Here is a 10,938-nt window from a genome sequence, read left to right as displayed (position 1 = left end):
AGAACTTCTATGTTTTTTTTTTTTTTTAAAGGAAAGTTTACCACTTTGCGCATGTCAGTACTTATATTCAAAATAAAAGCCTGCTGCATGTAAACGCTCATTATTAACAGATTGTGCCCATGTAAACGAGACATTTGGATTACTATATCCAAATATATTTCAATCCGGTCAAAGAATTTTGCACATGTAAACATAGCTACTATCTCTGAACTACAACAGAGCTTTAGGACCACGCAAAAAAAATAAAAAAAATAAATAAAAATACATTGCTAAGAGGGCAGCACGGTGGCGCAACTGGTAGAGCTGCTGCCTCTCAGCGAGCAGGTCCTTGGTTCAAACCCCGGTCCAGGGGCCTTCTGGGTGGAGTTTGCATGTTCTCTCCGTGCATGCGTGGGTTTTCTCCGGGTACTCCGGTTTCCTCCCACAGACCAAAAACATGCATGTTTGGCTGATTGGTAACTCTAAATTGTCCCTAGGTGTGAGTGGGAGAGTGAATGGTTGTTTGTCTCGTTTGTCTCTATGTGGCCCTGTGATGGACTTGCGACCTGTCCAGGGTGTACCCCGCCCCTCGCACAGTGATTGCTGGACATGGGCACCAGCGACCCCCGTGACCCAAAATGGAATAAGCGGGTAAAGATAATGGATGGATGGATGGACATTGCTAAGAAAAAAACAACAATTAAAAGCCATAAAATTACAAGAATAAAGTTGTAGAATTATGAGAATAAAGTCGTACGAGACTTTTATTTTATAGCTGTCGTTATTTTTTTTCTTCCACGAGCCGGATCCATGACACGACCTGTCAGTCAGTCCAGTAGGCGTGTCATCAAATGACCAATCAGAAGCCAAATGCTCCTTACCTGCAGAGAGCTGGAACGTACCACTTTACGGTAAGCAGGTTCAAAGTCCTGATATTGATAATAATCTGATGCTGATGCACTAATAGATTACACAGTTTCTCTCAATGAGCACCGTTTTGAAATGGAAACAAAACCCCAAATCATGACGTAATAACGTCATGTATATGCATCCCAGAAGCAGCATACAAAAACACAACAGTAGGTGGAAGTATTGGAACATGTTTTGAGTAAGAGCGTCAATAACAATAAAGTTTAACAAACATTCTTAATTTTACCACAGTTAAAATGCGCTAAACCCTGCTTTATTGTGTCGGAGTTTGGATAATGTTATGACTCATTTAGTTTTGAATTGGTCATTTGCTGACACACCTACTGGATTGATTGACAGTTCGCGTCATGGATCCAACTCGTGGAAAAAAATATTAACAACAGCTGTAAAAAGAAAAAAGTCTCGTACGACTTTATTCTCGTAATATTAAGACTTTATTCGACTTTATTCTCATAATTCTATGACTTTATTTTCACAATTTTATGGCGTTTATTTTTTTTCTTAGCGTGGCAATGCAATTTATTATTTTTTTTAGTGTGGCCCTAAAGCTCCATCGTACTGAACATACTGTATAAGACAAAATGGTTTTAAGTTTTCTACAGGAAGAATGAACACATCAGAGTTAGACCAATCTGAACAAAAACTTAGTTTTGTTTCAACCTTGTCTCAGTGACAGCTAGACTGATTTCCTTCCCTCTGGTGTTGTTTTTTTCAACCTCTTAAGTCTGCTGGTTGAGTACGAGCGAGAGAGAGAGAGAGATGCACGGAGGAGAGGGAGAGAGAAAGATGCAGGGAGGAGAGGGAGAGAGAGAGAGAGAGATGCACGGAGGAGAGGGAGAGAGAGAGAGAAAGATGCAGGGAGGAGAGGGAGAGAGAGAGAGAGAGAGAGATGCAGGGAGGAGAGGGAGAGAGAAAGATGAAGGGAGGAGAGGGAGATAGAGAGAAAGATGCAGGGAGGAGAGGGAGGGGAAAAAGTATTGAGTTATAAATGCCTTAATGTCTCTGAAGCTGTGCCACTAAAACTGAATTAAGATGTTCCAGTTTTTTATCTTAAAAACAAACTTAATTTAATCAATTAATTAAATTAACTTTAAGGCATTTTGGCATGTATTTTCTTATTTATTTTAGTTTTCTTCATTAGCATTATCTGTTTTCAGGTATTCTGTCAGTGCCCAAAACAATCTGTGCGTGTGTGCCGTTCCAGCTCTGGTAGTTAAAATATGAACTGTTTGGACAGATAATGCTTCTAAAGAAACAGAACCTTGTTTGGTTTTTATTTCTCACAGCTGTAAGAAAAAAGGTGAGCAGTAGTCTGTCTCTCTCGCTCTCCCTCTTGCTCTCCCTCTTGCTCTCCTCTTTCTTCCTCTCTCTCTCTCTCTCTCTCTCTCTCTCTCTCTCTCTCTCTCTCTCACACACACACACGCACGCACGCACACACACACACAGAGATGTTTGCTGCATGCATAGAGTACTATCAGGCAAAGGAAAGAAACAGCATCATAAATAAAAATAATAATAATAAAATAATAGAGGCTTGGACAGTCCTGCTTTCTGCTGACATTTATTATTTAGGAAATGATCCCAAACATGAACACACCACACACACCAAACATGAACACATCCTTTTAATTATGAGTCTATTGAATGACAATCAAAGGCAAAAAACAGTGACTTTATTTAGGACTCTGAGTAACTAATTTCATCTTTTGTACAAAATTTTTGCAGTATTGTTGGGTTGTATATTATTGTCAAAGCTGCTGAGCTTTTTAACTACTGAATGGACTGAAGCTCATTAACAGACAGAAAAGCATCTTGTAAACCTGCAAATTGCTTTGTCCTGTAGATATTCAATTGTTTTGAGATTCTCTCAGCATCTTGTCATGCCCCACTATTTTCAAATATGCACTCATGTCTTATACTAGTCCCATCCGTGTCATCATGCTTGATAACACCACCTGGAAACCTTGATGATTTAATTTTTCTGGCCAAAGTTAAGTTTTTTTTTTACTTGATTTGCTTGTGACCACTACTTGCTTTTATTGCTACTTAACAAATTGCCAGATATAAATGGACTGTACTTATATAGCGCCTTTCTATCTAATCAAGATACTCAAAAGTACTTTAAATTAGATATGTCATAGGTTTTTAAAGAAGTTATCAGGCCTATTTATTTTTCTCATGTTGTAGAGTGCAATAAAATACCATAGGAAAACAGTGGTTTTACAAACTTGGAGCAGAGTCAGATGTGAAAAGCCCGAAACTAGGCTGGTTTTTCACTTAACTGTCCTACATTTTAAAGGGGTGATGATTCATGAGGTGAACATACCCAACAGTGGAGTTGCTGTTCCCATGTTTAGACTCTGCCAAATGTATTAGTTACACCTAGCTATAAATATTCAGCAACCTTAGTAATATAAATGGTTTATGACAAAATTGCCACGAATAGCTGTAGTTTTGTGATGACAACACTACAACAGACATATTACCCTAGAAACATTATACAATCACAGTAAAAATAAAGTCACCTTCAGTTTTTAGTGGTTATTCCTTCTACATATTGTTCAAGTGAAATATTTGTTTTTTGTTATTAAATACATTTATTAATGCAACTTCTCTAAAATCAGAAAGCCATGCATATTTCTCACCTAGCTTTTAGTGTTATCAGCAGACATGTCTGATATGGATGTAATGACACCACAGTCTATAATATTGAGCAATGTTTTATTTCCTCAGCATCAGTTTAGCCTACTTTACGATTTAGTCTGATTTCTTATTGAAATATGCCAAATGTTTGGTGGCATGGCAGCATAGTGGTTATTAGAGAGCCTCACAAAAGAACTATTTACATATGATGGAAAGACACTGCAGACTCTGCAGGATTCAGCCAAATACAAAACTGGGTGCTTTGATTCCAGGTTCCCCTCTGTGTGGGTGGGTTGTGATAAAGGGCAACTGTGAGGCAAAGGTTTACTTTGGATGGTATTAATAATGAACCTCTGAACTATCAAGTGGAGACTTGATTAGTGTGGCCACAGGATGAGTCACTGATGTCACTGATTAAAAGTGATTGCACATATGTAAATCATTTGCATTTTAGTGCCATCTGTACATCCATCCATCAATTTTTACTTGTTTTCAGATTGCAGGAAGCTGGTGTCTTGTCGCCAGCCTTCACTGTGTTACAGGCAGAGTACACCCCGAATAGGTTGCTAGTCCATTCCAGGACGACTGAGACAGACAACCATTCACACTCTCTCTCACACTTACGGAACATTTTATTACACTGTATTATATTATGTGTCTGGTATGATAAAGGTTGGAATGTGGGACAACAAATGAGAAATCAAAAAGCCGTCCTTTTTCTTTTGTTCAAATCTGCAAGTGTTTTGGTGAAATAGTTTTTGCTGTTAAAAAATAAGCAATTAACATATTAGTGAGGTACATCACAGCATGTGGGCACTTTTTTATATTATGAACTTAGAGTTAGATGTTTGCTTGTTCTACTACTAAAAATGCTTACTAGAATATCAGCTTAACCCCTTCATAAAAAAATCTTTTACTGGTAATTACTGGCTGTCTTAATTTTAGGAAGTTTACATTTTCTATAAAAACTCAAGCATGAAAAAATGTATTGTTGATGTAAACAGATGGCAGACTTCAAATTATCTTTGTTCAGTAGAATGTTGTTACTTTTTCATTTTTGATAAAAGTATAAATGTAAGAAACAAAAGCATGACAGCTGAAGTAAAATACTTAATGCAGAGGACAAGACATCAAATAAAGGAGAATGTGTCACTGAGATAGAATGACTACACAGAAGAGGTCATTTAGTGTAGACTGCAGCAGCAGCTTACTTACTGGTGAGATAGCAGTGCTGGGTTTATAGCTCAGCCCATCCTCCCTGTGACAGCGCAGTGTTACGTTCTGCTTCTCTGCTCTGTCGTAAGAGCAGTCCCAGCCTCCCACTCGTGCACAACTCCTCTCCTCTGCACCAGAAAGAACCAGCCTCATCCCTCTTTTTCTTTTATGTCCTCGCTCGCTCTCTGTCAGTGCGTGTATTCAGAATGAGGTTAGCAGCACCAGTAGCACCAGCAGCAGTAGATAGAGACAGCAGAGGCACAGTTACTGCAGCAGCCAGGAGAGTCTGTCCTTCAGCTGTGCACCATCTACTGCTGCATTCACCCCTGCCCTGAGAACGCAGCGCTCATTCCTGTGCTCTCCGTGTTTCTCCCTGCTCTTCCTTCACTTCTCCAAATTCATCTATTGATTTTTTTTCTCCCTCTCTCGTTTTCTTTTCCTGTAGCAGTAATGGGGAAGACCACCATGTAGAGGCAGAGAGGCAACGGACGCACGAGCGGAATAGCAGCAATGGGAAGCCACACATGGAGTGGGTCTGGACTGCAGCCGTGGTGAGCCTGAGACCTACAGGACTTAAAAGTACCATTATCGCCCTTCTCAGGACCTAACCACTGGGGCTGTCCAGTGCTTACCTGGATGCTCCCCACTTGTGATTTTTCACCCCATCTTCTCCCCCTGCTTCATTTCTCTCTCCTTTTCCGTTTCTTCTAATGGATGGTTTTCGGTCTGTTGAAATCCATCTCTCCTGAAACGAAGGCTGCTCATCCATTTATCCTTTGGATGTTTTCAACATTTTTTGCTCTTTTTAACTGCCTTCTTAAAGCCACAAGAGGTATTTTTCTCCCTTTTTTTGGGTCAGTGTTGCCTGCTTTTGCCTGCAATTTTGGATCCTTTTTTTCAATGAGCCTAGGCTCTGTTAAGCAATTATTTTTGTTCTTTAAGCAATAACAAACACTAACATAACTGACTTGATTAGCTGACATCATGGGGGATATGTCCAATAGCGATTTTTATGCCAAGAACCAAAGAAATGAGGGCAACCATGCAGCAGGCTTTGGCTGCTCGCTCATGGAGCTGCGCTCGTTGATGGAGCTGCGTAGCACGGAGGCGGTGGCCAAGCTCCAAGAGGACTATGGAGGAGTAGAAGGACTGTGCACAAGATTGAAAACATCACCTACTGAAGGTGAGTTTTTGCCTGTGATTGAGCATGAATGTGCATGTTTAAAATTTATATATATGGATTACATATAACTTGGTGCACCAACTTGTTAATATTAAAATCTCAAATAAATGCATAGACAAACCTTAACAGTCTAGAGCACCTGCTGATTGCATAACCACAGCATCAGAATAACGTATTAGGGAGGGGGATCCCATTTGAGGCGACATGAAAATGTTTTGTACCTCACTTAGTAAATCTGTTTTGTATAACCAAAACTTTCCCTGGACAGTTTAGCTGGCCTCCTTCCCTCATCCCCCTATGAGCATATACCCTAACACCCCTAATAACAATCTGCACCTTCTACCATGTCGTTTTCCTTGTCAATCAATCAGCCACAGATTTATTAAGGCAGAGGAGTTGTCCACATAGAATGTGCTTTGGTGTTTGCAAATGTGGCCTTAACATGTCCGGAATGAAACAGTAAAAATATTAATGTAACTATTTTCCGTATTTTCATTTTATCAATACTTTTTTTCTCTATATATGTTTTCACACTGCATAGCCACCATAGTTTTACTTTGTATCTACATTTAAGCTGTTAACTTATTCATATGGATAATTTTAAATGTTTAGCTTCCAATCTGTATAGATACTGTGTTAAGAAGTTTTATTTGTTTACTAATTTTTAGCAACCTCTCTTCTTCTTTAATTGCTCCACCTATCCAAATTTATTACTGAAATAATGCATTCCCATTAAAGCTGGTATTATTGATGAGTTTTCATAGAGTTATCCTTCTCGGTTGGACTCCATCAGGACTGTTGCTTGCCTCTGATCCTGTTAAAGGGGTTTATGGACAGGATCTCAAGACACAATCATGCAGAGGAGGGTGCCAGGTTTGGGAACTTCAGTGTCACATCTCTGCTTTTTGCAGAAGATGTGCTTCTTTTGGCACCTTAAGGCAATGACCTTCAATGTCCACAGGAGCAGTTTGCAACTGAGTGTGAAGCCGCAGTGATTAGTCTGTTCTTTCAAGTCCAAGACTGTGGTTCTCAACTGGAGAAAGGTGAAATGCTCCCTCTAGCCAGGAATGAGCCTCTGCCTTAGATGGGGGTGTTCAGGTATCAGGGAGTCTTGTTCACAAGTAATGGTAGGCTAGAGTGGTGGTGGATCAATTGATTGTGGCCTTGTTTTCAGTATTAAGAGCGTTGCTTTGGCCTGTCATGGTGAAGTATAAGTTGAGTCAAAAGCCAAAGCTCTCAATTTTCTGGGCCATCTATGTTTCAACCTTCATCTATAGTCATGACAGTACATAGATCATGACAAAAAGATTGAAATGGTGGAAACAAGCGACTGAAATGTGCTTCTTTGTTAGGGTGGCAATGTTTATCCTTAGAGATAGGGGCAGATCTTATCCCACTGAGGCAAATTCAGATTATAGACCACTCCTCTGTATTGAAAGGTCAATTGAGGTAGTTCAGGCACATGATTAGTATGCCTCCCTCGGGACACTTTCCAGCCACACCCCACTAGAAGAAGCCCCCAGACCAGACCCATAACTTGCTAGAGATATTATATATCCTCTCTGGCCTAGAGATGTCTTGACATCCCTCAGGAGGAGCTGGAGTGTCGATGTCTGGGTTTCCGTCCTGAACCTGTTGTACCCAGGACCCATCCATGGGTAAGCAGTATAAGAAGGCTAATGGATTATCTTCTGTGACATCAGAAATATCCTAGTCTGTGATCATATAAAATGTCATTGACAAATTTTCCAATTCCAAATCAATCACTCTTATGTCAGCTCACCCTGCAGAGTCGATTCAATCATTTCAAAACATAATTTTAAGTTTTAGACATAAACAAGAACTGTTTAAGATGTCACACAGGTCAAGAAGCAAAGAACAATTTGTTTATCTAAATATACATCTTAATTCACATAAAAAGAACCACTTCTAAGGTGTGCCTCTACTCACCTCTGATAACATTTTTTATGCAAATCTGGATGACGTTTAAGTTAGATAACTAGCTACAACATATAAACAAATATAAAAAGTAAATGAAAAGCAAATCAATTTTACTAAAAAGAACAAAGCACAACTGACAATTGGAATACTACAGATTCCTAATCTTTACTTTTAATAGTAGCCTGGTTACTTGTATTATATCCTTAGAATATATTTGCACATGGATTTCCTTGTAGGTGATGCTGTGTCAGATGGATAGCATTTCCCTCAGGTAGCCAGCAGGTGACTGGTATGAATCATTTAGGAGCTAGATAGGTTGTCAAGCTACTGACTACATTCCAGGAATAGATGTCATTGAGCTGTTTGGTTTATAACTTACTTCACTAGAAGTCAGAGGAAAAAGAAATTGGGATTTTTACAGCACAGTTCTGTTCTAAAAAAGACAATGGAGAGCTACATCACATGAATAGGTTGTTCTAGGTAGGGGACAAAGTAATGTGAAACTGTGCAAAGAACAAAATTAATATCAATGGTTAGAAGAATGTATAGATGATGAAGGTTGTCTTTGTTAGCACGAGCGACACATTAGTAGGCCTCAAAAAGAAGGACACAAACTTTTATTTATTTCAGGTTTCAAAAATGTATTGTTTCCCGTTTTGAGGCACTTTACATATTATGTTTTACACTTGCACTTTTTCAATGGCATACTTGTGCCTAAGTTGTAGGGCCCAGGCAAGACGATGATTATTGCTCATTAACTAATTACAACATCTAGGGCGGCTGCAGCATTTCAGTGGTCAGTGCCACCATTTTGTAGTCCTGAGGTTGAAGGTTTGAGCCCAGGTTGTATAAGAAAGTTTGAACAGTTTGAACCGAAGTGCTTTCAAACTTAAACTCTGCATGCATAGACAAAACTTCTGGGGCATTTGGGGTGGCCTCCCATACAACTCATCATACTCCTTCTGCTTTGCCTTAGCTAGCTCCCTCTTTGCTCTACCTTCCATCTCCTTATATTTCTACCTCTTCTCTTCAGTCCTCTCACTCTCATATTTCTTCTTGGCTAACCTCTTTCTTTGAATAGCGTCCTGCATTTCACTATTCCACCACCAGGTTTCCTTACCATCTATTCTGTGTCTAGTGACACACAAAGTACCTTCCTACCTGTCTCTCTAATTACTGTTGCTGTAGTAGACCAGTCATCTGGAAGCTCTTTCTTACCACCCAGAGCCTTTAACAGCTTCTTTCAGAGCTCTTCACAACATTCTTCCTTCCTCAGATTCCACCATTTGGTCTTCTTCTCTAATTTTGCTCTTTTTCTCTACTTCACAACAAGTCATTCTACGCACAATCATCTGATGCTTTCTGGTCGTGCTTTCCACTGCCACACCCTTATAGTCCCCAATCTTCCTCGGATTTCCTTTTCTACACATAATGTAGTCTAGCTGCATACTCCCACCACTCTTATAGGTCACTTTATGTTCCTCCCTCTTTTGGAAACAAGTGTTGACTACAGCCACTTAAATTCTCTTAGCAAAATCCACCACCATCTGTCCTTCCTGGTTTCTTTCCTTGACACCAAACATACCCATCACTTCCTCATCCCTTCTGTTTCCTTCATGTCCATTTAGGTCTGGTCTGATCACTCAGAGATCTGCTCTCGCCTCCCTGGGAATACTCTATATCACTTCATCCAGATCTTTCCAAAATTCCTCTCTCCTCTACTTCACATCCAACCTGTGGAGCGTAATAACTACTAACATTTAGCATCAGGCCTTCTACTTCTACCTTCAGACACATCACCCTATCTATCTGACACTCTTTTCGACTCTACTACATTCTTTGCCAACCTCTCCTTCAAGACCACCCCTACTTCATTTGTATTTATATCAACACCATGGTATAAACAGTTTAAACCCTGCTGCAGTGCTGGAAGGCTTGCTGCCCTTTCACTTTGTCATGGGCATTTATTGTTTTTTTTTATTTATTTTTTTATCCACGTTCCCCTCAAACTTTGATCTTATTAAATCTCTGTTTATGCTAAAACATCTTAGTTGAACGTAGGAAAAAACACTGTAGTTTGATTTATTTACAACCACAATGTCAATCCAGCCCAGTGGTAATCATTTGTTAATAGAGTATTTTGCAGTTGTTGCTATGCTGATTTATTCTAACTCTTTTGTTTTTGTTAATTTGTGATGACAGTATTGTCAGTTTGTTATTCCATTTGCAAGTAGAATATACACTTACATGGTCAATTCGCAAAGATTACAATATTAAGAGCTGCTTTAAATAAAATTTCAGTCTGCTAATTATGATCACCCAAGGACAATAGAGTAACTAGATACAGTACAGCATCTTTTCATTTAGTCCAGTTCTTGCACTAGCCCATATGAATGGTGTAGATGTAGCCAGTATAAAAGTGCTGGACAGCCTCTTTTCAAAATATGCAACATCCTATCATCAGGACCTCAAACTGCCACACTGCATTGACCTGTTAGCTCTGTATATTGTAGTTTACCTTACATACATAACATGAATGGCTATAATAGGGCACAAATGCACAATTGGTCTAAGTTCATAGATAAAACTATTAAAATGCACTTAAGCATAAACCTTTAGCTTGAAATCTTTGAGACATGGTTTAGGTCTTGAGACACAAAATACATTACACACATAATAGCTATCAAGAAAAGGAACATACAATAATTATGTTTCAAGGAAATTTAGAATTCTTAATGCATGTCCTAGGTTCTCTGGTTCTTACTCCTTACTTTTCTCAGTAGTGTCATTCCTTGTACTGTATACCTGCACCCAGGATGTAGTTACGCATGTGTCATTTTGTAAGGTGAAGTTTCAGCCTCTCTGCCAGACAGCCAACAGAGACTCTGCTGTCAACCTACATCTTAGTTTCCAAGAGGGTGTGGTGAATGTGATCTGCTTCCATTTAGATAAAAGAACAACCCCCCCCCCCCCCCCCCCAAAAAAAAACAAACAAACAAAAAAAAACCTGTTGTTTTAGTTCAATAGGTACAATTATATTATTGAAC

General features: G+C 39.3%; 1 protein-coding gene across 2 annotated transcripts in view; it reads left to right on the top strand.

Annotated features, from left to right (window-relative positions):
* The first annotated feature begins 5,279 nt into the window (after positions 1 to 5,279).
* Positions 5,280 to 10,938, top strand: part of atp2b2 (ATPase plasma membrane Ca2+ transporting 2) — a 78,403-nt gene continuing 72,744 nt past the window's right edge. The window contains exon 1 of one of the 2 annotated variants that reach the window (XM_037678781.1): positions 5,280 to 5,950. In XM_037678781.1, coding sequence (XP_037534709.1) covers positions 5,752 to 5,950 — 199 coding nt within the window. In that variant the 5' untranslated portion in view covers positions 5,280 to 5,751. The remainder of the gene's footprint in view (positions 5,951 to 10,938) is intronic. The other variant, XM_037678780.1, reaches the window with a different exon arrangement.

The sequence above is a fragment of the Nematolebias whitei genome, chromosome 7, assembly GCF_014905685.2.
Source record: "Nematolebias whitei isolate Nwh7 chromosome 7, NemWhi1, whole genome shotgun sequence".
NCBI classification, from domain to species: domain Eukaryota; kingdom Metazoa; phylum Chordata; class Actinopteri; order Cyprinodontiformes; family Rivulidae; genus Nematolebias; species Nematolebias whitei.
Note: the sequence above shows the minus strand (reverse complement) of the source record. Positions and strands in the feature narration are given on the sequence as shown.